The 25,975-nt window shown below is 40.6% G+C and overlaps 1 protein-coding gene across 4 annotated transcripts in view; it reads right to left on the bottom strand.

Annotated features, from left to right (window-relative positions):
* Nucleotides 1-1,214: 1,214 nt before the first annotated feature.
* ST8SIA5 (ST8 alpha-N-acetyl-neuraminide alpha-2,8-sialyltransferase 5) overlaps nt 1,215-25,975 on the bottom strand; it is an 82,128-nt gene continuing 57,367 nt past the window's right edge. For 3 of the 4 annotated variants that reach the window (XM_030005424.2, XM_030005425.2, XM_030005426.2), the window contains 6 exons: nt 21,208-21,300; nt 18,671-18,757; nt 15,326-15,470; nt 12,910-13,022; nt 9,437-9,529; nt 1,215-8,442 (listed from right to left, as the gene is read on the bottom strand). In XM_030005424.2, the coding sequence (XP_029861284.1) occupies nt 7,974-8,442; nt 9,437-9,529; nt 12,910-13,022; nt 15,326-15,470; nt 18,671-18,757; nt 21,208-21,300 (1,000 nt within the window). In that variant the 3' untranslated portion in view covers nt 1,215-7,973. The remainder of the gene's footprint in view (nt 8,443-9,436; nt 9,530-12,909; nt 13,023-15,325; nt 15,471-18,670; nt 18,758-21,207; nt 21,301-25,975) is intronic. The other variant, XR_003922070.2, reaches the window with a different exon arrangement.

Genomic DNA, 25,975 nt, shown 5'->3' on the forward strand with positions numbered 1-25,975 from the left:
CACGAGCACAGAGCTAAAATCTGACGCTCCGTACCACATAGCATTGCTGAGGCCAAAAATATAAACCGGCAATACCAGTTTGAGGGAATACCAGCAGAAGGGCCATTTATTACTTTCCCTATTTCTTCTGTTTTTTCTCTAAGTATCCACTCCTGGGCACTGTCAGAGACAGACTGTGGTGAAACATCTCTGTAATTCACTACGGCTTTTTATTGAGACTTTCTCAGAGGAAAGGCTGCAAATGCCACTAAGGAAAATGACAGATGCTGCAGTCTTTAGGAAATGAACCATTCTTTGATTGCTTGCTTAGCTGAGCAATTTGCAATGTGATAGACAGCAATTATATCATCCAGTGTCAATTTGTCTATTCATTTTTCCCTCTCCACATGTTTCCTCTTCTTGATTGAATAATCACTAACAATAATCACAAGCAGCTGGGGGAAGGAAGTACATCCATCGGTTTTAGTGTCAGCAAGAATGAGAACTCATTCCTCCAGCATTCACCACAGCTCTGCATCTTCAAAGTCATTTACATTTTCCTTACACCAGTGCTAATATCAAGATCGTATTATTTCTGTTACCTACTCCTATTTCAGTTTATAATCTCAGAACAATAGAATGCCACAGGAAAATACCCGATTTCAAAAAATATATGGTTGTTTCATCTGCTACTCTGTATTCCCACAAATATTTTTGCGTTTATGTTTTAATTCTCCTGATGCTGAGAATATTGATGGACGTGTAAGCCTGTAAGTCTGGGGCTCAATAACATACACCAGACCCAAGGAAGATGAGTTTATGTAAAGGGTGAGGACAGTAAAGGACAGAGCTGTTAGGAGGCATAAGTAGGCAAAACCCGGGGATTGCAGCGGCTTTTCAAAGCTTGTCTGTGCACAGATTGCTACTTCTAGTAATAAATTACCTTACTGTGCCCGTATATATTGCAGGCTACAATCCAGAATGTAATATTGAAAGTCCAGTGATCAAAATACCAAACTCTCAATTTATATTGTTGTATAGCCCTACATATACTTTTTTATATCTGTATATATATATATATGATGTTATATCATCATATAATTCTACAGTGGTGTGCTCTAGTTGTACGAACCAATTTCTGTCAGCTGAGCTTGCAACTCTCTCTGTTCAGAGACACAGAACAGCAGAAAATACAAAATGAGTTTGAAGGCACAAAAGGCAGCTCAAAGATTGCCTTTCCCATAAAACTGTTAAAGTGGTTTATTCAATAGAATTAAATCATCTTTCAAACACAGTGACACAGACCAAAAATATACCCTGATTACTGTTTTAGTTATGGCTTACATCAATTGATAGGCTTTCTATTACAACCATAATACAGCTACAGAAACAATAAGCAAAAATTACAGGGTGGAAGGTTGAAAAAAGAAAGGTGACTCAATGGACACAAGGGATTAACATCAGCATGAAACTACCATGACTATCCTTTTGTTTCTCCACCCCCACCGTCACCGCCTTACAGAAATAACAAACATGAAACAAGCTTTATTTTTGTAATAGCCCAAGCTCCCCTAGCGTGAAGACACACAGTTTTGCTCCGCTATTTCCAAACTAAGCATTTGTTTCCCACCAGGTGAAAACAGGAGACATATTCAACAGGCAGCAGCTGTTCAATATGATTTACATGGGCTGAACGCAGAGGTTTGATCTGGGACCTCATGATTGACAATAAGGAGGACCCAGAAATGAAGCAAAAATCACCACGTCCTGTCCCAGATAGAGCAGGTACAGGCAGTTTTCCTCGTCTCTAAGGGGACAGGCTCTAGTGTCACACAGAAGTGTGTATCACTTGGTCAACACGAGGTTAACAAAAAGGGATTAATTCAGTTCTGCTTGCTTCCCGCTGCTAAAGCAGGTAATAACCAGAGTCTTCATAAGCCGAATGGAGCACTGGAGATACTTCAGTGTCTTGGTCCATCAGACAGTTTCAGGCAGAACAGACATTTCGAGAGCTAGCCAACACAGTATCTGATTTTGCTGGCTTAATTTGTCACCATTTTACATGCTAACACATTTTACAGTGATTAGTACAGTTAAAAACATACATCAGCTTACCCAAAGATCAAACACCGAGAACATTTATGGCTTCTAAAGGGAAAGTCAGACATGTCGGTAACATATTTACAGCTTTCAATCCTTGAAGTGCTGAGGCAGATTTGTCTTTCTTTAAGTTTCCCACTATGGCCCAGTCCCTCCTTTCTGATGTTTCTCAGATGCTCAGGGCTTCGGGGAGCATTGGGGGTGCTCATGGCCTGGGACTCAGGCTCCCTCGCTCTAATGCCTAGCGTACATTTGGGTTTCCCTTAAGTTTCTTTTTAAAAGCACTTAAGTACAATTGCTTGTTGATTTTGAATACCATGCAGACAACACAGGGATGCCCAGCAGCCTCACCCACATTAGACAGGATCATAATAAGACATAAAATGGTAATAGTCTGGGAGGGTTTTGGGGGAGATGCAGGTTATTGGCTTAGAAGCATTTGACCTGATGTTTTTTTCTGTTGAAGCCAAAAGCCAATGTTGTGCTGGCTTCAAAGGGAATGGGCTGAATCCTGCCTTAAACACATTCATATCACTGATTAATTCCATGCTGGTATTTTAAAGCAAGCAGAAAAAACTCTTTTCTCAAGGCATGTAGTTCGCATACATACAGTCAGGTACAGAGGATTCATTTGTGATTTCATATGGTGATTTACACTACCACAATGAAATGCTTTGCATAGATGATTTTGAAAGGATGAAAAGTGCCAAAAGCTGGAAGGGAGAGTGACAGTCACAACATTTCTGCTTCCAGATAAGTTTGTTCTTTATGCACACCATTAAAAACACAGTATTGCTACTGCACCATATCTACAGTACATTAAAAAATGTATCTGAAAACAAGTGAGTAAGAAACAAGAGGCTGCTCTTCCTGCCCATGATCAGGGCTTGTTTCGGGAGGCTTGCCCTGAAGTACACCGAACTTTCCACAGACTTCACTGGATTTTGGAAAAGGCCCTAAGCATAAATACTGACTCTTTTATTCCTAAAAGCTCAGCTCACTCCAGAATTTCCCAGGGAATTTGGCCCTTAGGAATTGCCGGATTTTGCTGTTTCCTTCTTCATATACTTGTAAAAGCTCCAAGGTTCTCTGCACGCTTGGATGCAAGCAAGACGGGGAAAAGACCATTTCAGAGCTCTCCATTTTCACTACCCAAGCTTCTGCTCTCTACAATCAGAGCTTTGCTGGCAAGCCACCAGGCCTCAGAAGATTAAAAAAGATAGATTCCCTCTTGTTCCATGTCTCAGTGTTTTATCTGGCTCGGTTTCCCTCACAAGCAAACCAGAGATTGCTCCAGAGATTGCTCCTTCCTGCCATGGAAAGCGGAGCACGGGCAGTCCACCCACGGAACTGCGTCACCACCGGTGTTTTCACCTTCAAGGTCTAAGCAACATTCCTCCTGATTCACCGAACCCCCACAGAGCGGACTATTCTTAGAGTTGATTTCCTTCCATCTACTATATCTTTTCCTTCTGTCTACTACATCTAACCAGCCAGAGTGAACATCGCCTTTAATTTATCATCAGTCAAGCCTGCATGAGGGCAGTTTTTGTCGGGGACCAGGGGAGCTACTCCTGCCCGTTGCAAGCTCTGAAGCTTCATCTATCATCTCTGCCGTGTTACCCCACAGCGCTAGAGGCTCTGGACCAGAGTTGTGGTTGCAATCTCCTATATTCCCTTTACATCGCTTTTCCAGGCGGCCCCGGACCCACACACCATGGTGCCCCTCCTCCTCGAGATCGCAGCAGGAGGAGCTGCCACGGCATGGCTCTCCCTTTGCAATTCATGAGCTGGCTTTGACAACTCCATTGCAATCACAGAAAATATGCTAAAATATTATAATGGCCCTATCACCATTTAATCCATTCTGTCCAACAGCAAAGCTGGATTTCATAAATCAAAAGCAAGCAGCTAAACTATTTTGACTAAATACTTCCTTCCCTTTGATGAAAGCACTGACAGATTCATAAGCCTCCTCTGTTGACCTGAAAATAACGGAGGAGCAGAAAAACGGAGTTTTTCTGACTGAATTTGCATTACCAGTGTATGCAGATCTCAGGAACTTCTTAAGAGATTCTCCTAAATAATATAAGGAGTTGGGGATTAAACCATAATATTGTAATTTTCTCTCTCCCTGTCTCAGATTTCATATCCTCACCAACAGAGCTGGGATTACATCTTGAGCTCAGGATGTGGTACCAGACAGCTGACAGCATTTCTTCTTGGACAGATCAGATTTTTGTATCGGGGGATTTCTCTGGGGCCTGCAACCTTTTCTGTGGGAAAGCATGACATGCTATGCATGTCCTTTACTTGCCATAAAAGTGTGGAGCAAACACACCTGGCTTCCTGACGGTCACTTCTTATCACTCAGGTATCCCATTGTTCAAAGAAGGTTAAGATTGGACATTTGGGGCTTTGACCGCAATGGGAGAAGGGAAAACAAAATAGCCTCAAACTCAGACAAATTCTTGATATCAGAAGAGTATTTTCTTATGCTCAATACACAAAAGAATCATGGCAGAAAACAAGGAGGGTCCTTCTTTCTGCAGCAGCCCTTCTTTTCATGAATTTAAGCAGGATGGGCAGAAGCTCAGGCTGGTCGCTGCTGGCTCACGCACCCCACAGTGACATGGCACAGGTAGTGACCTCCGCCTAGCTAAAATCTCCCGGGCGGTATTTATTTGCCACCCATGGAGAACAGAGCAGCAGGTAGGGTCCATCCTCAGGCCCTGCTCCTGCAAGCTGCCACCACACCACTTCCACTCGGCCCCACAGGTGCTGCGGTACAGCAGCAGGAATCTGATTTTCCAGCACCCAGTGCAAGGTAAGGAGGCCAAAAAATACCTGAAAGCTTCTGCATATGGCATTTCTGAAAAGTGCCATAGTTTTTCAATCATTTTTTGAGCAACATCTGAAAAATGAATCAGAAAGTAAACACATTGCAACATGCATTTCAGCTTGAGGACTATTTTATATATATATCTTTAAGTATCTTTCTGGCTTGCAAATCATTCCTTATATCTAACTATACACCTATGTACACCTTCACAGACATGTCTGGGCCTGTTTCTGCAGTCCCTACACAAATAAAATACCCATCCACTTGAATGGGAGCTCTTTTCAGATAAATGTGGCAAGATTGGGCCTTTGGTGCATACGTGCGAGTATCCTGCACACACATTTTCAAATCATTAAAAAAATAGAGTAGCTATAGATTTATAACCAATCAAAATCTAATCACAGTAAAACTGCACTTATTACAGTATAGCCTAGGTGAATCTACATTGCTCATTTATATGAAGCAAACAAAGGAAAGGAAACATCTGTAACCCTGTAATTACAGGTTAACTGTAGTTACAGTTTTGCTTATCCTTTTGTCTGTCCAAAAAGTCCAAAAGGATTTTTGCAATTAAAAAGAGGGATTTGCACCGTTTCTTTCCAACATATGGATGCTTCTCAAGTGCTTTCCCATCTTTTTGGAAGTATCTTTTGCAACATAGCAGACTCCTTTCGGTTGCTTTTGTTCACTTCAATCACCATAGTAAAGAAAAATCCCCTACTAAAGAAGGTAACCTTAGCAAAGCAGCAGCAGCAAAGCAATACTGAAGTCACTACTAGCCCCATACTCAGGCAGAATAAGGAGCAAGGGCTCTAGGTACTGGCTTCAGCGCCATTCCTGTTATCATAAAGCTTAATGCACAGCAAGATGGCCAACCCACAGGGTCACATTGCTCTCTAAATAGCACTTTCATTACAGCACTTCATTATCAAAGCCCTTTGCACATAATTTTACAAAACACAGCAAAGACAAAGATCTCTTTTGCATATTAAATCAAGGAAACCATTTCATCTACATGTTCATTCTTAGTGTGCTGCATATTTCACAGCTAGCCAACACGAAGTGGTGCTCACTAACACACGGTATAACTCTAAGACCAAAAGCACAACAACACAAATATATAAAGTTTAAGCACAGGTCCTTCACCTACCCCTGGCTGGTATTTCCCAAGTGAGCTCTGACACCTTTATCAAGGATATGGGTTGCTTTTAAAGTAATCAGACCTCTGGAGACTAGTGTAAAGTTAAGGAAATACACTCTCACATACCATCCAGGTCACTGCTGGTCAGTAGGGACTTTTGAAATGGTGACCATCGTGCTTCACTTCCTTTTCGATCATTTCATCTGTAGCATGAGCAACTTTCACAGCTCTCAGCATAGCACAGAGGCTTTTAAAAGAAGCTTTGTGCATTCATGCATTACAAAATCAAAATCCAAGTCCAGATTCAGATTTAAACCCTCTCCCTCCCCTCAAAAAATTATCCCTCATATAGAACTAGCACTTTAAACTCCAAATCCTTGATCAGAGGTCTTGTAATCTAAGTAAGACAAGACAAGGCACTGGACAACAGCCCAAGTGCTTCAGACTAAGAACTTATACGAGGAAACTCTGTTCATTTAACTATGCCAGCACAGCTGAAACAGCAAACCTCACCCTCCTGTGTATCATACCAGTATGAAAAGGCATATACCAGCAGCCTACTACACCACGGTTCAGCAGCCAAAATAAACTCCAGCAATATGTGGCATCTTTTCTGCATCAGGATTTTGCCAATTTGACTGTATCAGGTGAAAAAATTAAGCTTGGCATAACTGACAGAGTTACATGGGTAACTTTTTAAAGAATCCAGCAGCCCTTTTACTATCCTAGTAACATTCTCAACATATAAAAATGTCACGTTAAGACATCTGACATCTTGAGATGCATAATTTTAAAATAAGCATCATAATCCAAGCCACAAAGTATCTTCACTGTATTTTAAAATCATTTTCTGCCAGTACTTATCACAGATACCTGAAAGTATTTAACTCGACCTGCACAACAATGAATCAACATTTAGATACTCTTACAAAGTCTTTAATAAAAATCAAAGAGGAGATGCTTTTTTTTATCTTATGCTGTGATATTTGAACCAAAAAAATCAACTCAGAAAATATAACTACACAATCTTCTTGCTATTCAGCCTGAGAAAAGCTTACACAAGTGTGAAGGAGCATGTTTCTTCAACAAGAACTCCAATCTGAAGCTGAGATGGTCACTGCAGGAGGAAATACACACATGCGTTAGCTAGAAGGAAAGCATTACAGACAATGAGAAAGAAAACATGATCAGCAGAGAAGACCAGAAATATAAGACACAAGAATGAGAAGAAGAGAGAAACTCTAAAACAATTGCACACCATGATCCACAGTTACCTGTTGCTGTGAATTGGAGTTTAACATTCTTTTCTACCTCAGCTGAAAAAATTCATAGTGATCTTGTTTATTCCTATCGCATCTATCTGCTATTTTTCACCAATACTTCATGACATTACAGAACAAAGACCTCAAGTTACATACTTCCCCTTAAAACTATAATGCTAAAGAGTATTTTCAAAAACCCGAATACCAGAGAACAGTGCTTTCAATAAAATCTGGCAATGACCCAAGGTACTTGATTCAGAAACCTATGTAAAGTCATACAGTCTGTGCTAAAATTCTCCATCACTGATTCTCCTCAAAAGTTTGGTGCTTTTCTTCATAGTGAAATGATAACCATATTAATGTGCTCTGTTTATCCCTAAACCTATTGGAAATGTGCTTCTTATCTGACTTGCTTTCCAGGGCAATGTACACCCTGGGACAGAGGAGTTTTGCTTCTCCTACACTGTTATGGACCCAACTCTGCTAGCAGGAAAGATGCTGGTATCCTAGATCCTATGGGATGCAATGCCTTGAGGAAATTTATATCAAACAATTATTGCATAATCTCAGGGTGTAATAAAACCTCCTACACCATACACAGGCATCAAGTTCCTGTTACACTTTTGTGTCAGAGGAAGAAGTATCCCTGTCAACAGCAGCTACAGGTCCCTGTATGAACCCGCAGGATCCCCTTGCTGTGCATGTGGAGGAAGTTGAAGATTTCTGAGGGCATAGCATGAAAACCAGGGCGAGGTTTCACATTGTCATAGTAGTGGTGAGTTATAAAAATCCCTGAGGGGTTCATGGGGAAGGCCCAAAAGCCAAAAAGGTGGACCTCTTCACAGAGCTCCAGGGCAGCAGTCACCAGGATCAGTCCAGTGCTAATCCGCTTGGCCCGCACCCCTTGGCCGAGCCAGTAGCGTGAGACGTTGATGAGATACTGGGGATGAAAGTAATAAACAGCTTGCTGAGATTCAAAATCATCCAGGACATATTTGACCCGGATTGAGACGTCTGTGTTGCGAGTGTTGTAGAAAGCTGGCAGCAGCACAGAAGCGTTCTCGTAGACCTGGAGCACGTCGTAGAAGGGTTTTCTCCATTTTTCCAGCCTATGAAATCTAAAGGGAAAAGGATGTGAGTGATGGTCAGACGAGCGCAGACTCAGTCTGGACCCAGCAGACAAGAAACTTCCAATGGGCTTTTACTGAAACGTTTCTGATACAGAGATAATTGAAATGCTGTTTCAGTTAACAAGGGGAATATAGTTAGATTTGTAGCTAAAGCATCAGTATGAAATGTAGGGCAAAAATGCAGGGGATAAAAAAAATACATATTCTCCTTTCTTTTGGCAATACATTCATTAAACAGTGGACAAACTTTGTAGACATTTCTGACCATGTCTCACTTCTCATTTTATTATGAGAAGTATGCCATTTTTCCAAGGTGTGGACAGCTGTATAGTGCACTATGAGGTGCAGAACTGTATAAAAAACTGGCAAATACCAAAGCAAAGCAAACGTCTAACTGTAACATTTAAAATAAATCCAAAATGCAAACAAATTATTTTATGTTGCTTCAGAAAAGAAACACATTCCCCCAGCAAGAAAGGAAAGCAGTAATTAGCCCCATGGTCCCAAACCTATCAGCAAGGTGGCATTAAGGTATTAACAAACTTAAAATTAAAATCACCCAGTCAATCATGGCTACAAAGTTTAACTGCATTTTAAAAAAAACATATGCCAATATGTGTTACGTTATTTAAGCATTTAGGGTAGGATCCAGTTGCTTCCACCCTGAATGTTTCTGAGACATTTGCCTGCGGCTTGCAAGCACAGCACAAGACTTCCAGGGAAAGGATGGCTCTGCTGTTATAATTTTAGCTCATCAGCTTTCCACTTTCTATCACCAATGTGCAGGTCTAAGTATTTAACAAGTTTCTATAAGTTGTTACTAATTCCATATACTGAATAATTTCAATTCAGAATGAAATGTATGATTCATAGTGTCAGTTTAAAGTAATACCGGGAAAAAAATTCTCTGTAACTGTTAGAATTAAGTGAAAGGTAGATTTGGAAAAGCAATAGAGATGAAAATACAAAAACTAGAAATTACCTCTCAGTAATTATACTGGGATTCACAGTCACGACATCCGTCTTTACCCCAACGTCCATGAAGTATTTCTCAGATATAGGAGGCAAATTGCATCTATAAAGGAAAGAAATCAGTAAGAATGTTAAAAAATGCCTTGCACTTTTTCAGGACTAGAAAGTAGAATTGATGTAAGCATTTCTTCCAAGGAACAAATCTAGAAACAGATTGAGAATTTAAAATTACATCAAAACATATTGATGCCCAAACTGTGCATTAAAGTAACAGGTTCTTAGAGGCTGTATGGAGACCTCTCTTCTTCCCTGAGTCTCAGAGATGACCCCTTTTTGCAGATGTAGCCAATGCTCACTCATTTTTCTTCCTTAATGGCAGTTCAGCTATCTACTTCGGCAGTTTAGGACAAGAAATAGGATGAAGCCCCAAGGACAATCAGCCTATAAAATCAAAGACTTCCTCAGGAACAGCTAAGCAGTATTCAATAATTAATAGATAAACTGTATCTATAACGTTGCCTTTAACATGCTTTGTTTTATACCCGAGAGAATTTACGGGAAATGTTCCACAAGAGACAAATCAATCCAGTCCTAATTAATCCAAAACTATCTGCTTCTTTTCCGTTTCCCTTTATAAGTATCTCCCAGCATAGTGTAAGTGCAGCAATTCTGACTCTACAGATTCACCAGAGGGTGTCAAAGCTATTAGGAACAAACCTGTGAAGATTTGCAAACCTTGACTTTGCTCAGCCTCCACTCACCTTGACCTAGATTCATCATCTCACAAAATTTAGAGCACCCCTCAAGAGATGCTGAAGTTACTGAAACACACACAAGCTATCACACAAGCTTCACTTCCATAGGAAACCCAGCTAAAAAAAAAGCTTTGGCATGTGTTATCAGAGGCAACATAAGTGGCCTTTTACAATCAGTTTAAGCTAGCATTAGATACTTACTGACATTTTGAAAACTTTTTGAAGTGATCTACAAGCCTCAATAAAAGCCATCACTGTTAAGATTCCCACATCTCAAAAATCCTGCTGTGCCTAATTCCCAAACATCCCCATATTTCTGAAGATCAAGGTAGAATAGGAGAAAACTGTGAAGGTATTTAGGGTAAGTGATACTCAGTGTTTTCACAATACTACAGTTCAGCTGTCAGCATAATTTCTCAGTTACAGGGACAGGGCAAGTGGGGGAGCAGAAGAATGCACAAAAATCCTTCAAAGTCCTTTTCAGACTTAGGAGGTTCAAATCTACCTTCCAGAGAGTCCCTCTTTATCAGGTCAGAGAATTTTTTTTTAGCCATCTCATCCTTCTCATAGGCAATGTTATTTCCAGAACTTTTCTCTGCTAGGTCATGCAACATCCTTCTGAAGTCCTCTAGTATCCTCAGTTCCACCTAGCACTGGGCACTGTGCTCATTAGATTATATTTGAAAAAGGTTTTCAAATACTCAGCTTCAATATTTTTGAACAGCAACTGCCCACCAGGAGTAAGAAAGACTGGATTTGTTGAAAGTGATAGTTCCTTATAAAAGTGATATAATCTGCATAAACTGTACTTTTGCCATAAGACTCCAAAAATTCCTTCCTGCGAAGAGTAGTCCCATCTCTAAACGCACCCAATGTTTCATCACAGATCTCTACTCTGGCCAGTAGATGGAGATAGACAATAACAACTAGCAAATGCAATTCTTGTGTGTGTATTTTGTATATTCTATTGTACTATAATTAATTGCTATTGGAATTTATTTCATAGAAAACCTTGGTTGTATCCTGTTGGCCACAGGCTTCCTGACAATAAAAGATTTTGCCAGGTGTCCTGAAGGTATCACTGAATGTTAAAAGTGCTCCATAGGCAGTTTTTTAAATATTTCAAAGAATTATTTCGCTGGTGACCAAGATGGTGATTCCTGACAGTTTGGTGAACTGGTGTTAGACTGGAAAGTGGATGTGTTCAGACCTGACCTTAAACACAAGCTTTACTTTAACATTGATGTCAGCAGACCTTAAGCTCTTAAACACTAGCATGTCTTTGTGCATAACGCTGGCCCCACATATTTTGGAAATGGTGAACCAGGGGTTTCTTCTGCACAAGTACTGATGTATTTATTCATATTTCAGTTCTACTTAAGCCTCTATTTAATTAATTACTGGTACCAAAAGCAACCCAATTTCTACATTCTGTGGTGATCTGATCTGCTCTTTTTAATCAGTTTTGGTACAGTTCAAGGAAGAGTAACAGTGGTAAAAAGGGACCTCCACTGAAAGTTCTTATACATAAATGATGACATTTGCTGCCCATATTTCCACCTCCACTCCACAGCTTGTCATCTCCATGTCTAACATATACTGCTCCTTTCAACCATACTAACAGCTGTGATCCAACATGATAGAAGGGAATCTACGATAATTATTTAACGTCTATGGGGTACACCAGGCTTTTAAGAAGCAAATTATGGGAAGCCTGGACTGTTTCACAGATTAAAACTAAGACAATAGTTTGCTATAAAGTGGGAACAAGAGGCAGACACAAGGGTCTGAAAACAATTAATAGTGAAGGTAGGACCTGCAAAATTTTATTTCTCATTTGATGCCAAATTAAATTAAGAATGCAATGAGCAAAAATCTGACCTAATTTTTCCTGGTATGAAATCAGAGAAATTCATTGATTTATGCACAGTTACTCTAACTTGACAGCAGCGTATCCAAGATCAGAAAATAGGCCAACAGAAGTAAAAAGATTTTTCTGTTCTACAGAACAGGTCATGAATCTGTGAGCTAGCTGTCATATGCCGTGACCCAGGCAAAGAGCTTAACAGGATTTAGAGAGGGATTAGTCATGCATATGAATAATAAAAAAATCTTTCCCATATATAGTAAGGATGATAAAAGTGCTGCTAAACTCCGTTATCCAGAGACACAAGTCGTGGGCCGTCCCCGTCTATGCAAAACCTGGATAACTCCACATATGGTGGGGAGCACAATATGAAGATACTCAAGCTTCGAAGTTATTCAGGCGTCTCTCCACACCCTGGAGTCTACAGTACTGATTACTGTAACTCCCATTATCCAGCACTTAAGCTCTGTACCTCTTCAGAAACACACCTCTGAGGCACGTGAGCTGCACAGCGTGGAGCTATTAACATCTGGCCAAGCTGCTTGTTACGGCATAGAGGTTGTACCTCTGGTTCAGAACTGCCCCAGAAAATCATGGCCACATTCATAGGACACTGCTTATGGGTTAATGTCCATGGAAAGATAAATCTGCAACCTGAGTGACAGGGAATGTCCTGAAAGAGGACAATAAACTTTGTCAATAAGTCAGGTGGTTTTTTTGAAACATTGCTTTTTGTGCAAGAAGCAGGCTTGATATGGCCAGTTTCGCAAATCCCATGTTTCTACATGACAGAGAATAGCTTTGAAATCTTTTATTTGTCATTAAAATTGGAAAAAAGAAAAATGGTGCTGTGGTGATTACCGAAACACGAAGTCTGCACTGTCAATCTCCCGGCCACATCTGCTGTTCTTCAGAATTCCTCCGTTCCCAACCACTGCACATTTCTTAAACTGGGAGCGGTGGTACGGCATATCCTGCAACATCACAGCAAGGAAACAGTTAAATACCCCGAAACATGGAGGCAACAAGTCTCTTTTTCACTTTTTCCTTTTTTATGTGCAGCTGCATCTTGCTGCAGATGCACTAATCATAGGAAGTTGACACTGGTTCCGGCCCGCAATATTCCCATGGTGTACATAAATGGATGGGATTGTTTTCTGTGCAATTAGAGATAGTATGGGCAACTAACTCAGAGAGAAAAAAAGCAATAACCTGGTTTTGTCCAGACTTAATAACGGAAGAAGTCATTTTAGAAACTTGCTTTCCTTTCTGATTTCCACATGAGGGCATGAACCATAAAATTAGCGTACCCCAGGCATTGCCTTCTGAGCTGCCTGCAAACTGCTCGTTCCTCAGGCTCTGATGTCCTGTTTTTGAGGAGTCTGCACACATAGTTCCAGAGCAGCTAGTAAAACCCAAGAAGTTTCTCTAAGTCAGACAGCACATTACAGATATTTATCAGAACCTAACCCAAATTTTAGTGCTTGCTACAATTAATTGTACTAATAGTATTAATGATTATTAATTAACACTTGTACTACCAGCAGCACCTAGAGCCTTTGGTCAGGCACCCTTTTGGACTTGTGTAGGACGCATCTTTCTGTAATCTTCAGGCAAAATTCTGCCTTCATATGCAGACGTGCAGCTGCTGCTGAAGCCAGAGAGAGTGAAAATCACATCTCCAAGAACAGAACTGGGCCGTTAGGGTGAGAGGGTTGTGACGCAGAACTGTGCCGCGCTACACCTTATGAATATGTAGAGAAGTGCTTATATAAGCATGAGAGTGCTCGTTTTGGTACATACATATTTTATCAATAATTTCATACCACAAACTACAGAGAGATGCAATAGTGGCATGACATTTCTAGGTGATTATTCCCAGGATCTTTCCATAGCATTCATAAGCCATGAGGTAAAAGGGCATGCAATTACACCTGTCTGAGAAAAACAGCAGCTGTCTAACAGAGAAGCGATATAGAGTTATAGATTTGTCTGTGCTTTATCCAGCGATTTCTTAACACAAAATGCCTTGGCAGCCCTGAAAGGGAGATCAGAAGCCAGATCTCCGCACTCAGCACAAGGCCCTTACAGTCTTTGTCCTTACAGTCTTGCTCCTGTGCTTTCAGCCCTTTATCTCCTACATGTGCCATGCTGCAGCCCTGCTCCTAGGCAGAGGGTGGCTTTGGCCACATAGATGCTGCCCGGTGAATCCCAAAGGCATTTTGGCATGGGATAGAGCCTGCAAAGCATCCTTAAGGCATACCTGGATAAATACATCAGCAGCTATAGGACACTCCTAGCAAAAGCGTAGATGTCTAGTCTTTCATGCATTCTTCTGCGCAATCTTGCGGGGTTTTGAGGATAATACTCCTGGACTTAGATGTACCCATTCTTTGCACGTCTCCAGACGCCAAAGTGCTTTCCTGGATCTGAGCCCTTCACCTGCTCTGCCCCAGTTCCCCATGTGCACATTTAGATAACAGCACTACCCTACCTCTTAGCAGTGCTCAGAAAGCAATTGGATTAAAAGTGGTTAGACCCTTAAGGACAACATTAAGGACACAAATCTATGTACTTCACTCGAATATTTTTCTGACTTTCTGAAAGGGATAGATTTCAGTTATTCCCTCCAAATATGCCATTTTAAATTCATGAGGTGTGCTCCATGACAAATCAGTAGTCACATAAGCCCATTTCTGCACATCAGTCACTATCTGCAATGGGAATTGCCCCCTGGTTATAACTTTGAATGACCCTCAGGTCAAGGATTATTTGGTTTTGAAAAGGTTTTAAATAATCATTGTGATGAATATATTTTAAAATTGTGCAGCCTGTTCACAGATAAGCTGCAAACAGAAATAAGTATGAAAGTAGTCATTGTGAATATGAATTATAAAATAATCATGCCCCTAAAAAAACAGACCTACCCCAAATATTGGATTTATTGTATGTGAGTATTGTACTCTTTAAAAGTTCTGATCAGTCAATGCCTCTTTTATTCAGCTTTCTTAAGTTATTTCATTAGCCACTTTGCTACTAGGTCAGTAATATCCTGCAGGAAAAAAAAAATATATATATTGCATACTAGAGCAGATGACCACTAGAAAATAGGATAATCAGCTAAAATATCATATCAAAAATAAACATTTTCAAAGTATAAGTGATGAAGTTTGTAGAAATGTCAAACAGCCAACTGCTAAATGGTTGGCTATGGGATAGTATCTAATGAACCAAGTAGAGTGAAGTTGATTCTGCAATGGGCAGAGGCATGAGGCACCTTTGGAAACATTTTGAAGATTTCTTGGTTGATATGGAAGATTCCACTAGTATCCACTTCATATTTCAGTTTAGTTCCCAGGGGAGTATTTTTCTGGGTGGTGAACAGAAAGGCAGGGGCATTGCAACACCTCGACAAAGTAGACCTGTAAATTGAAAAAGAGAGAAATAAGATCAAGGAGCTGATAGCATGCTTTAGGATTTGCAATTACTATTACTCCTAACAAGGCATTTTTCAACAAAAATAAACTTTTTAGCTGTAGGAGGGGTAAAATGGTGGTTTACTGGATTTTCTTTTAGAAAATTTCAGATTCAGTGAAATTTTGCTTGACTGAGGAACTTATGGTTAAAAAAACAAACAAAAAAAAAAAAACCAGAAGAAATGAGATACCTGTACCTGTCTCTTCTAAGGTGCAGGAAATACATGTGCAATTTCTGCCCTGCTTCAGACCCCAAAGCTGAGCTTTTGCCCCCAATATCCTGGGGAAACCATCCTGATGAATTAGTCCCTCTCTGTTTTAGAGGTCTTCTTCCACTTTTTGTAAATTATTTACTCATTATTGGGCAGGAAATGCAGGGGATTCATCTGGGGATGTGGAAGCTTGGCAGGGCAGGGACTTAAACACAGCAATACCTAAAGACATAACCCCACTTACCAGACTACTGTGGAGAACAGAACACCTTGATTACAAAAAAAAAACTTTTAAAGGTCTTAGTTTTGCCTTTGACCTTGCATATGTGCATCAGGAAGATGATGTGGCCCCTAGAGATGGGTGCCAGGCAGACTGGTCACGGCTACAACTCCAAAATCTCAGACAAATGGCCAAAATTTTCTTTGTCCCTGGGACAAAATGGCAGGTATTCCAAAGCAAACAAGAACAGTTTTGAAATGTCAAAAGTGGGATTCACAGCATGAGAGAAAAATCTTTCAGTTCTGACCCCCTTACCATATGTTTCATATGAAATTTAAATAGGAAAAACAGCTTTCCAAATAGGGACCCATTTCTTAGCTCCCATCTTTCCCTGAATGCTTTTCTCCTTTTACTGGTGGAACTGAAAGCCCTTAATTCATCTTACTCTCACTCCAGAGCCGGTTTGTTTCTCAGTCAATGAATCTTATACCTTTAATGAAAAATACATGTCATGGCAAATGCACAAACATGAAGACAAAGTCAAATGGCTCTCAAATAACCTAGATTAAATACCTTGCCTCTGGGGTATGTGGCCTCATTATGAGTTGGAAGAATAAGCCAATCTTCTTCATGGGCTTTATTACAAGCACCAGAAAGCAAAGACAGAATTATGCAAACACTTCAGTGATGTCCAATTACTATTATATACTTGACTCATGCAGAATGACACAATATGATGATCAGATCAAGGCAGCAATTGAGACTGAATAAGTCAATGAATAATTTCTAATAACAAAATCATTAAATAATTACAAGCAGGTAGTGGGATTGAATTGTGATATTTGAGATATGTAAAAACTCTTCATTAGTTCTGCATTAAGAAATTGAAAGAGCTGTTGTTCTTTAAACTAATGTCCCACTGGTTTTCCAGAGGTACGTTCCTTAATGTAAATGTCTGACATCTGAAGGAGGAAGACTGTCAAGGAAATTGTTTTCCTGTGTCTCCAGACACAAAAGCTAGTGTGATTTTTGTGCTTCCTCCCTCCCTGCTGCTTAAGTAGCTGTCATTTAACTTTTGCTGGATTGTCCCCATCTCACCTGATGGTCCAGAACTGGCGAAGTTTGAAAGCCCACAGCTCAGTGTTGTTGGACCACCACCTTTTAACCTCCTACGAGTCTACCTCCAAACTCAGAGACTTTGGTTTGCTTTTAAGGGACTACAGTTTCCCCACACATTCACACACTGAAGACTCTGTCCCATAAGACAAAAATGAAACAGACTTTGAACTTCTTTTTTTTCATGACTAGCATGATTATTGTTCCTGGAACCAGCTAACAAAGGTTAGGTTACACCTAGGTGCCAGTGGGAGTTTCTTAAGCAGTGATATATCAATCAGGCAGGTATAGTCAGCGACAAGAGTCTTTCATCTCTTCTCTCAATGCACTGTCTAGGATGGAGAGGGGTTCTTTGCTTAATGTGCTGGTGTTGGTGGCCTGAGAGAGAGTTATGGTGCTCCTGATGGTCTCTAGATAGTCTTTTCTCATTGCTTCCACCACTGGGCTGGCCTCCATACTTCAATGTGCTCTTCGCCATATTTCAATGTGCTCCTTGCACTCTGGGCACAATCATTAGTTCTCTTACTCCAAGCAATCTTTAAGAGAGTGGGCTCTCATCCTGAATGGCTCTGAAAATCGCCCATCAAGTAATTTCCAGAAAAAGATATACTAAAAAAACCCTAAAAAACTTATGTGTGGAACTCACATTGGAAAAAGTGCTATGAGCCTGGGACTAACAATTAGTTATTTTTAAAGATGTTAATGACTAACTCAGCACATGCATTCTCACATTCTCTCATTCTCTCATTAACTCGTGACAGCTATTTCCTGGAATCATGCAAAAGAATTTGGGAGAAAGTTGCAGGGCCATATTCTAAACAACAGCTCTGAATCATGCCAGTGACTTACAGATTTAACCAGTCTATATTTCACTGACTCTGAAATAACATGCTTTCTCTAGACCTGCTCAAATATGGCCCTTGAATGTATCAATATACAACATTCAAATATTGTTTTGGCTTCATTCTACTATTGCCTTCACAAGACCAATTTCAAAAGCTGTATCTCGAAAGGACCATGGAGGACCTTCAGCAAAGAGGAAGTCACATGAAGGAAGACAGAGCACTACAGAAACAATCTGCAGAGGTCTCCACAGACCAGAAAAATTATCTAGCTAGTCAGGGAGCAATAGCTGAGAAGCCATTAAAAAAAAAGGAAGTCATAAACAAGGTCTGACAGTACCTAATACACCACAGAAAAAATCCAGTTTCAGTATTTTGTAGGCCAAATTTGCAGTGTCACCAATGATATTACCATTTTACACCACCAGAGAGTTAGGTTGATGTATTAGGTGCAGCCATTAAATCTTGGCTCCATCCTCACTTCTGCCTGAATCATACCTGGAAGTCTTTCCCATATCAAATTCCCCGCCTTTCCTGGGAAGACTGTTCCAAATGCCAGAAGAGCGCTTTCACTCTTGCTGTTCACTTTTTAAAAGTAGAAAACAGTCCATATTTATTCAAAAGGACGGTACTCCAGCAGTAACAGTGTTATAATGCTTACTCTTGCTATCCAAATGAAGGTTTGATCTCTCTACGGAAGCTAAACTCAAACTGATGTAAATCTTACTCAGTCTCATTAATGTGGACCATTCTTACTTGAATAAATTAGCTTCTGTGACATTCATCTCCCATTTGCACATCTGTAGGCTCTTCCATCTGTCAAACAATTCAGTTTGTTTCACCCTAAAAGATAAAAAGAAAGAAAACAAAAATTCACATTACTACAAGGGCTTCATTTCCTAAACCAGCTGCAGCCAGAGTACCACGCAGTAAGCTTTTGATAGGGCAAACCAGTCAGTCTAGCCAGTGCAAAATTTATCATTTTTATTTCTTTTTCTGCTCAGACATAGGAATGCTAAACCATGTATACACAGGTACTGGTGGAGCTCTTCAGATGTGTGGGACTGATTTCTATTCCCTGATAGGCATTCTCCATTTCTTCAGGATGAAAAATGCAATATCGAGCAAGAAGCATCTACTGTACCAAAGTCTGTCCACAGTCTGCTGGGAAGCTAATGAGCATCTGACAAGTACAGCAGCTTTGAGGGGGGGAAATTTGCAGCTAGCAGAAGGGCCCAGCAGAAGGGGTATTGGAAATGGGGATACTTTAGATAATTTGGCCAACCACCATTATATTTTGGTGAGGTTATCTTAATCGGTGAGATCCTACAGAACAGTACTGTTGGTAAATCCATTTTATAAACTGCAACAGCACACATGTAGGGATAAGCATCTGTGACGGTAAGAGGACATGAAAAGGTCTTTACAAAAGTATCTCTCCCTCCCCCTCTGTTAATAAATATACTTTTAGTTATATCAAAAAATGACACTCCTATTTCTACTAGGCTGATACAGGATGACACATTTTTGGTGATATCATCAATTCCAACCACTTCTACTTTAGAGTTCATACATATTCTTCTGTATTTGGACAACAGAGATAATGAAGGCTTTGTAAATATCTAGAGCTAGGGAGCAATGTCATAATCTGGCTAGGAAATTTTGAAGTCTGTGATTTCTTCAAGACTGATAGGTCTTAATGAGTTCTCTTCCAGCTTGAGGGCTTTGAATGTTTGAATAAAGCAAAGACTTTTAAGATAATTATATATTTAAAGTGAGTAGAACTTAGGATTTCCCAGGCTGTGGAAGTTACAGGAAGGAATTAGGTCATATTGTACTTTTTGTAGCCCACCAGAGCACATTAACTTGGAAATCTTCCACTACCGTAAGGGCTGACTTAGAAAACGTAGCACGTTAGAAGCAAGCACATCAGAAGAACCCAGCCTAGTAAAAGAGCTTAATGACAAATGGCATCTATCGTAAAAGTAAGGCTAACACTATCCGGCTGAGCAGGAGTCCACTACCTTCTGTGTGCCATTGGATAAGATGAAGAGGAATGAGTAATTCTCTGTACCATCTGATAAGTATGCAGAAAAGCAATTCAAAGCTCCCCATCTTCAGCAGAACATTGGCAGAAGTGTGACATTCTCACCCCTTCTATTTATTTTTAAGCACTGCGAGTCAGCAAGCAGTGCAAAGTTGTTGCTCGTGTATCCTTTATCCAGCACCAAATACAGAAGACAAGGACATAACCTACATTTTTCTGTGCATAAAGTCAGTGAGGGAGACATGCTCAAAATCATACAGACCTGGAGCAACAAATTGTATTTTCTGTAGCCTTGATTGCTTAAGGCTATGCATTTGTATAGCTGCACTTTCAACTGAAATTCTCAGTGCAGTTTACAGACCTTAATAAGCCTTGTGGATTGTCAGTAAGATTACTAAACCACTGTTTTAGATATGGTAAGGGATTAGGCATAATCTAAGCACCTAAATTCAGGGCAATGCTGAAAATGCAAAAGGGCAACACAAAAATACCCTGCTATGCTCTGTCCAATGAGTTCCATTGGCAACCTCACTTTTTTGCCCAATTTCATCGCTATGGCTTCACGGATACATCTCATCCAACTCATTAGTTTCCTGATGTACATATAGGACCACAAAAGACAAAGTATAGATATTTTATTGTTTCTCAGAATCACATTTTCCTACTTTTTACTGAGTGTTAACTCACTGCTGATTGAGGAGGTCAAAAGTACAAATGGGCTCAGAAAAGACCTAAACAAATTAATAGAGAGGTTTATTGTCCACTCTGATTACTGTAGCCTATTCACCATCTACCACTCAGCAAGTCCCCGTGCCAGTATTTGTTACCAGGAAGGGTTAACCTTTTTGCTTCGTTTTTTAGCCTTCACTACTAGCCACTGTCAATGGTAGAGCCTTAAGCTAGATGGACACTTGCTATGAGTCAGTCTGGCTGTTCTTACTCTTCAATTACCTGGAATACAATGTTACAAATAATATTACAAACACTGTATTTAATTCCAAACAGTGATACTGGGCCTAACCAAAATGCTTCAATGTATGTGAAAAGCCTCCATTTTTTTCAAATGGACCTCAGATCAAATTCAAATGTCACTACTTGCATGTATTAGGGAACCCTAGGAATCCCTGATAAGATCCCTATTGATGGGATCTCTTGAGCCTTGCATCTTTTGGCAATGTCATTGTAAGTTACTATTTTCATCCTTCCTGAAAAGTAACCTTTTTAGCAAGCATTCATTCATACTTACATAGACAAAACCTTCACTTCAATGATGTCCTGCCGTAATTCCAGGCATTTGGTAGAGTTGTACTCCAAAGGCCCTTCATAAAACTCAAAATACCTGAAGAAGAACAAGAAAAAAGATTATAAATAAGGCTTAGACTAGAATACTTGTCTTACACATCAACGGAAATTTGCTTAAAGGTGTCATTTATGATTTCTGCCTAACTTGAGACTACACTGTCTGGCCCATAGGCGGGTTATTACTTCACAGGAAAACACAGATGTCGTTGCTGACTGTAGAACAGCCACCCATGCCAGTTTGTCCATCCCTACAAGAGTTCATCTATCTTGTAGGCACCAACAAGGACCAGCTGCCTTCTCCAGCAGTCAGCACATGGCAGCTGCCGCTGAAAGTCAGGGGAGAAGCAATGAAAAGCAATGATCACTTAAGAAACACTGCTCCCATCCTTTGGGTGTCTGAATGTGCTGAGAGTTTAAAAAACAGTACCTTAAATTTTGCTCTCAGGTAGAATGCAAAGTGCTGGGGGTTGCATCTTGTCTGTGGAGACTGTTGTGCCCTACACAATTGAGCTTTTCATTGGGATTTACTCTTTTGGTATATTCGGAGGGCAAGGGAAGCTGGGATTTTCTTCTCAAAAAAATTTGGGGTGGTTTTGAGAATGAAAGGATTTGAATGCTCAGACACAGCACAAATGACAGTGTTATTCTTAATTAAAATAAAGACATAAATATTTACTTTTTTGATTAAATTCCTCCATCTTAGCCATCAGACTGGAGTGAAGGGGAAACAAAACACAATGGTAGCTACTCATGTTTAGGGGCCAGAGAAAGCCCAGGCTGTCCAGTGAATTCAATGAGACTGTATTGAAATGACAAAAAAGATTTAGGGTTTAAACTAAACTCTGTATCAGTTTCACGACTTATCATTAGAAGTCTGTATTAAAGCCTAATACTTAAGAACTGTGCATACCCATAGCGCAGTTATTAATATAATGAAGAAATATGAGGTGACGACCTGGAGGAAAAGGTGTTATGACCAAGGCTAGAGCAAGATATTTTGACGGATCCTTTAAAATCTCAGAATTCATGAGGCTGTAACTCTAAACTATCTTTTGAATTTTCAATATGAAAGAAAAATACAAGATTCCTGGAAGAGCTTTATTTAAACCATCATTGGAAATGTAATATTTTGGGTTCGTGTCATTTTAAAATAACATCAAAATTCATGTTGGACCTGAATGTCTGTTCAGTTCTGAATATATAATCCTTAAGTAGGAAAGTCTTGTTAGTTTCCTTAGGAGTTCATGTTTATAATTAATATCGGAATTTGGGGGGATCCAAAGTTTGATCTGTTCTGGAGAAGTGCTAAGGGTTCACACCTCCTAGGGGAACTGTAGGAAGGGAGAGTGTCCAGAAAATAACACCTCCAGGTATCTTCAACGGGGCCTCCAAAGGCCAGAAGCATCTAAAAACAAAAAGCTTCTGAATTTTGCCTTGTAAGTACATCCAGAAATCAGTCTGATAAAGCAGGGAAGAGACAAACCTATAGAAGGGAGAAAGGGAATATAGCATGTGAGTGGAAAAAGCTCAAGAGCTTCCCAAAGCAATCTGCTACCAACTGGGAACGTTTCTATCCTGTCAAATGCTGCTTTAGGATATGTCTCCTTCACCTCTCCTTGAGGTTTTCACCACCTTAGCTTTGCCAAACCCCAAACCAATCATTTCTGTGATCCATGCCTAGAAGGTAGCAGAACATCATAAAACCCCAATAAAGAAGTAAAATGATTACTGTCAGAAAAAAAACAATACCTTAGCAATCTTTAAAAAGTGTGACTATTAGGAAAAGTGTTTAGATAGTCTTCAAGGCAACAAATATATTTTTATGAGTTTTATAGAGGAAATTATGTATTTAAAGCACTCCATAATCAGTGACAAATCTGGGAAAAGACTTCCTCAGCCTCCAGAAGGGAGATATAGTTCATGTAACATGAACCTTCATCTGGTGTCTCACCAAAAGGCTTGGGCTCTCCTTCCAACTCAATCGCTCACCTGGACATTCAGCCTTTTTAGTAAAAAGTAGCTGAAATCCACTGCAGTGGCACAAGTCTTGCGTGCTTGGCTTGCTGAGCTGCAGCTGAGCAACCTGTCTATTTTGAAAGTAGTTCCCACTGAGACTGGATTAAGAACTCACCTGGTTGCACCAGACTGAAGCCCTGTGTGGATGTCTTCCCGATAAATCTCCAAAACTAAACGGAAATTTCTCTCTGTGGAGCCAACACCATAGGACTTCTTGCTGGTCACAGAATTTTACTGTATTTTGTGGTATCCATTCTTTGGTTCTTTGAGTCAGACAAGACTGGGACCCTGAATGTGCATGTTCTACACAATAGCTAGAGGCAGGTATACATCCCCACGCAACACTCAGCACGTTACATACCACTCCTACCTCTTTGGGCGTAAGGGGGATAGCAATGGCTATCAGCCTCATCCTCACCTTTCACCTAACACTGGATTTCAGTACCTTGTATGTGCCTCAGAACAGATAAGAATGGCAAAAATCTAGATTAACATGTATTTTTATCTTTCCTGCATACTTCTGGCTCTGCTGCTAAGTTAGAGAACTGCAGCTCAGATGTCAAACAGCACAGGCTATCATGTGGGAACGCTGCAGCAGGGGAAAGCTGGCTTCAGCCTGTGGCAGTGGAGACAAAGATGCCATTTTATGAAACAGAGATGAAATTTCCTGAGTCCCAGAGATTCCCTTTGATCATTGCCAGTTTACCCAATCCACAAACCAAAAATAGAAATGAAAAAGGATGTGTTACCAAAGATGCAGAAAGGTAAGGAGGAAAGGATTAGGTAAAAAATAAACCACTTCTGGATCTGAAAGGAAATGCATGAGGCAGCATTGCATTTGTAGCAGAGTTATTCCATTAGCCTACAGCTTCAATAAGCACAGGACTGTCCTGCAAGTCACTAACTCTCACAATAGCTCCAGCTTTTCCAGCAGAGTCACTGGGAGTAGTGAATTCACCATTTGGCACCTTGTGGAAGTGCAGAGGGAGGATCCATGAAACAGGCTGGATGACACGCTGCCGATGGGACACCTACATGCCTCCCACAGCAACGGCAGGGGACACTGACAGCGGTGTCACTTCTGCACCGACTGGGGGAGAAGATGGTACTGGCCATGGGATGAGCTCAATTGAAACTAACTCATCCTGCCTGAGCTGCTGAATAATCATCATCTGGGCTGTCATTCACAAGCCCTGAACCGCATCTGAAGCACCCAGGCAGACGCTAAGCCTCCTTAGTGTTAATGCTACTGATGCTGTAGCACTTAGGTTGCAAGCGTTAATGACAATACAACAGCATTAAGGAATTTGTGAAACAGTATCTAGTCAATAAACAAAAAAAAATTATTTTTTCTTCTCTTTCTCCCAGGAGTGTTCATGCTATTTATTTGCTTCACAGCAATTCCCCTTCTGCAACAGACACCGAGGCAAATTAGCAGAGGCAGCTCCCTGGAGCACCGGCCGACCTCTTCCCACAGAAGTGTTTCATGCTGTACTTTCCCAGGATACAGCTTTTGCACGACACCGGGCTCTAGCACAAAGAATATGGGTTCCCTCAACCCCCGCGGATGTCCTTTAAACCCAGCTCCTCCGCTCAGCAGGGTCTGGTCCTGCTGGGAGTGTTTGGAGACCAGCTCCCCCCGCACTCTCCCAGAGGAAGCATCAGTCTCACCCACTCCCTGGGCTCCAAGTGCTACTTCTGCCTATTAACTCCCACTCTAAACCATATAGTTCCCTGTGAACGAAGATACATTTGCCTGTCAGAAACCTTAATTAGCACAAATGGAAACCGTCCTCCCCATCATCTTCCTCAGTCTGATATCCAGCTAAGAAGCAAGGGTGTAGTGCAATTTATTTTGATTTATGCTCTTGACTAGTGACAAGTGACACGCCTGACTACGTTACTCCTTTTGCTACAGAAAAGGGCTGTGTTTCAGCTTTACAAGAATGACAGTCATGTTTTATATCCATAAAACAGAGTTGATATGTCATCGCCAGAATGTCCTCTCCCTGCATTGCCTTTTCTTCCCCTGCTGAAATCTAAATAACTTTCACCCCTCAAAGGTCACAAGTTTACCGGAAAACCAACACAAGAATTCATGATTCTTTACAATAGGGAACACAACTACAACCGAATCACAACAAACAGCACAGTTGCACGCGGGATTGCATTTTCTCAGGGTATTGGGCACCACACACAACTCACTGCTTTATGTCCATTCAGGTCAATTGTAGCTTCCAAATCTACAACATTTTTCCAGGATCAAATCCTGTATCTGAACACCACACAAGCTGCAAGTGCTCAGAGAGGACTCTTTTTTTACGGCACTCAGTACTGAATGCCCAGAAATGAGATGCTATTCACTCTGTAATTTTCCATTTTTGACTAACTGAGACTTTCTTCTTTTCTAACTTTCATGTCTCCCATTGCAACCCCACTTCCAGCTGAACAGCTTACTGAGCTCGATAGTGAGAGGCAGATTTGGTTTCCCAGTCCACCAGTTAACTCTTAGGTCTTTGATCATCAGCAGTTGGGTTGCTCCTGCTTTGATCAAAAGTAAGCTTTTCTTGATCATGCTACATGAATTAAAAAGGCTGAGACTTCAATCCTCTCTTCAAGCGACACTTGGATTGAGGCACTGATGTGTCTGATATATTGAACAAAGGTTTTAAAATATAATTGAGCGTAATTGTCAG

Source organism: Aquila chrysaetos, chromosome Z (genome assembly GCF_900496995.4).
Source record: "Aquila chrysaetos chrysaetos chromosome Z, bAquChr1.4, whole genome shotgun sequence".
In the NCBI taxonomy this organism is placed as follows: domain Eukaryota; kingdom Metazoa; phylum Chordata; class Aves; order Accipitriformes; family Accipitridae; genus Aquila; species Aquila chrysaetos.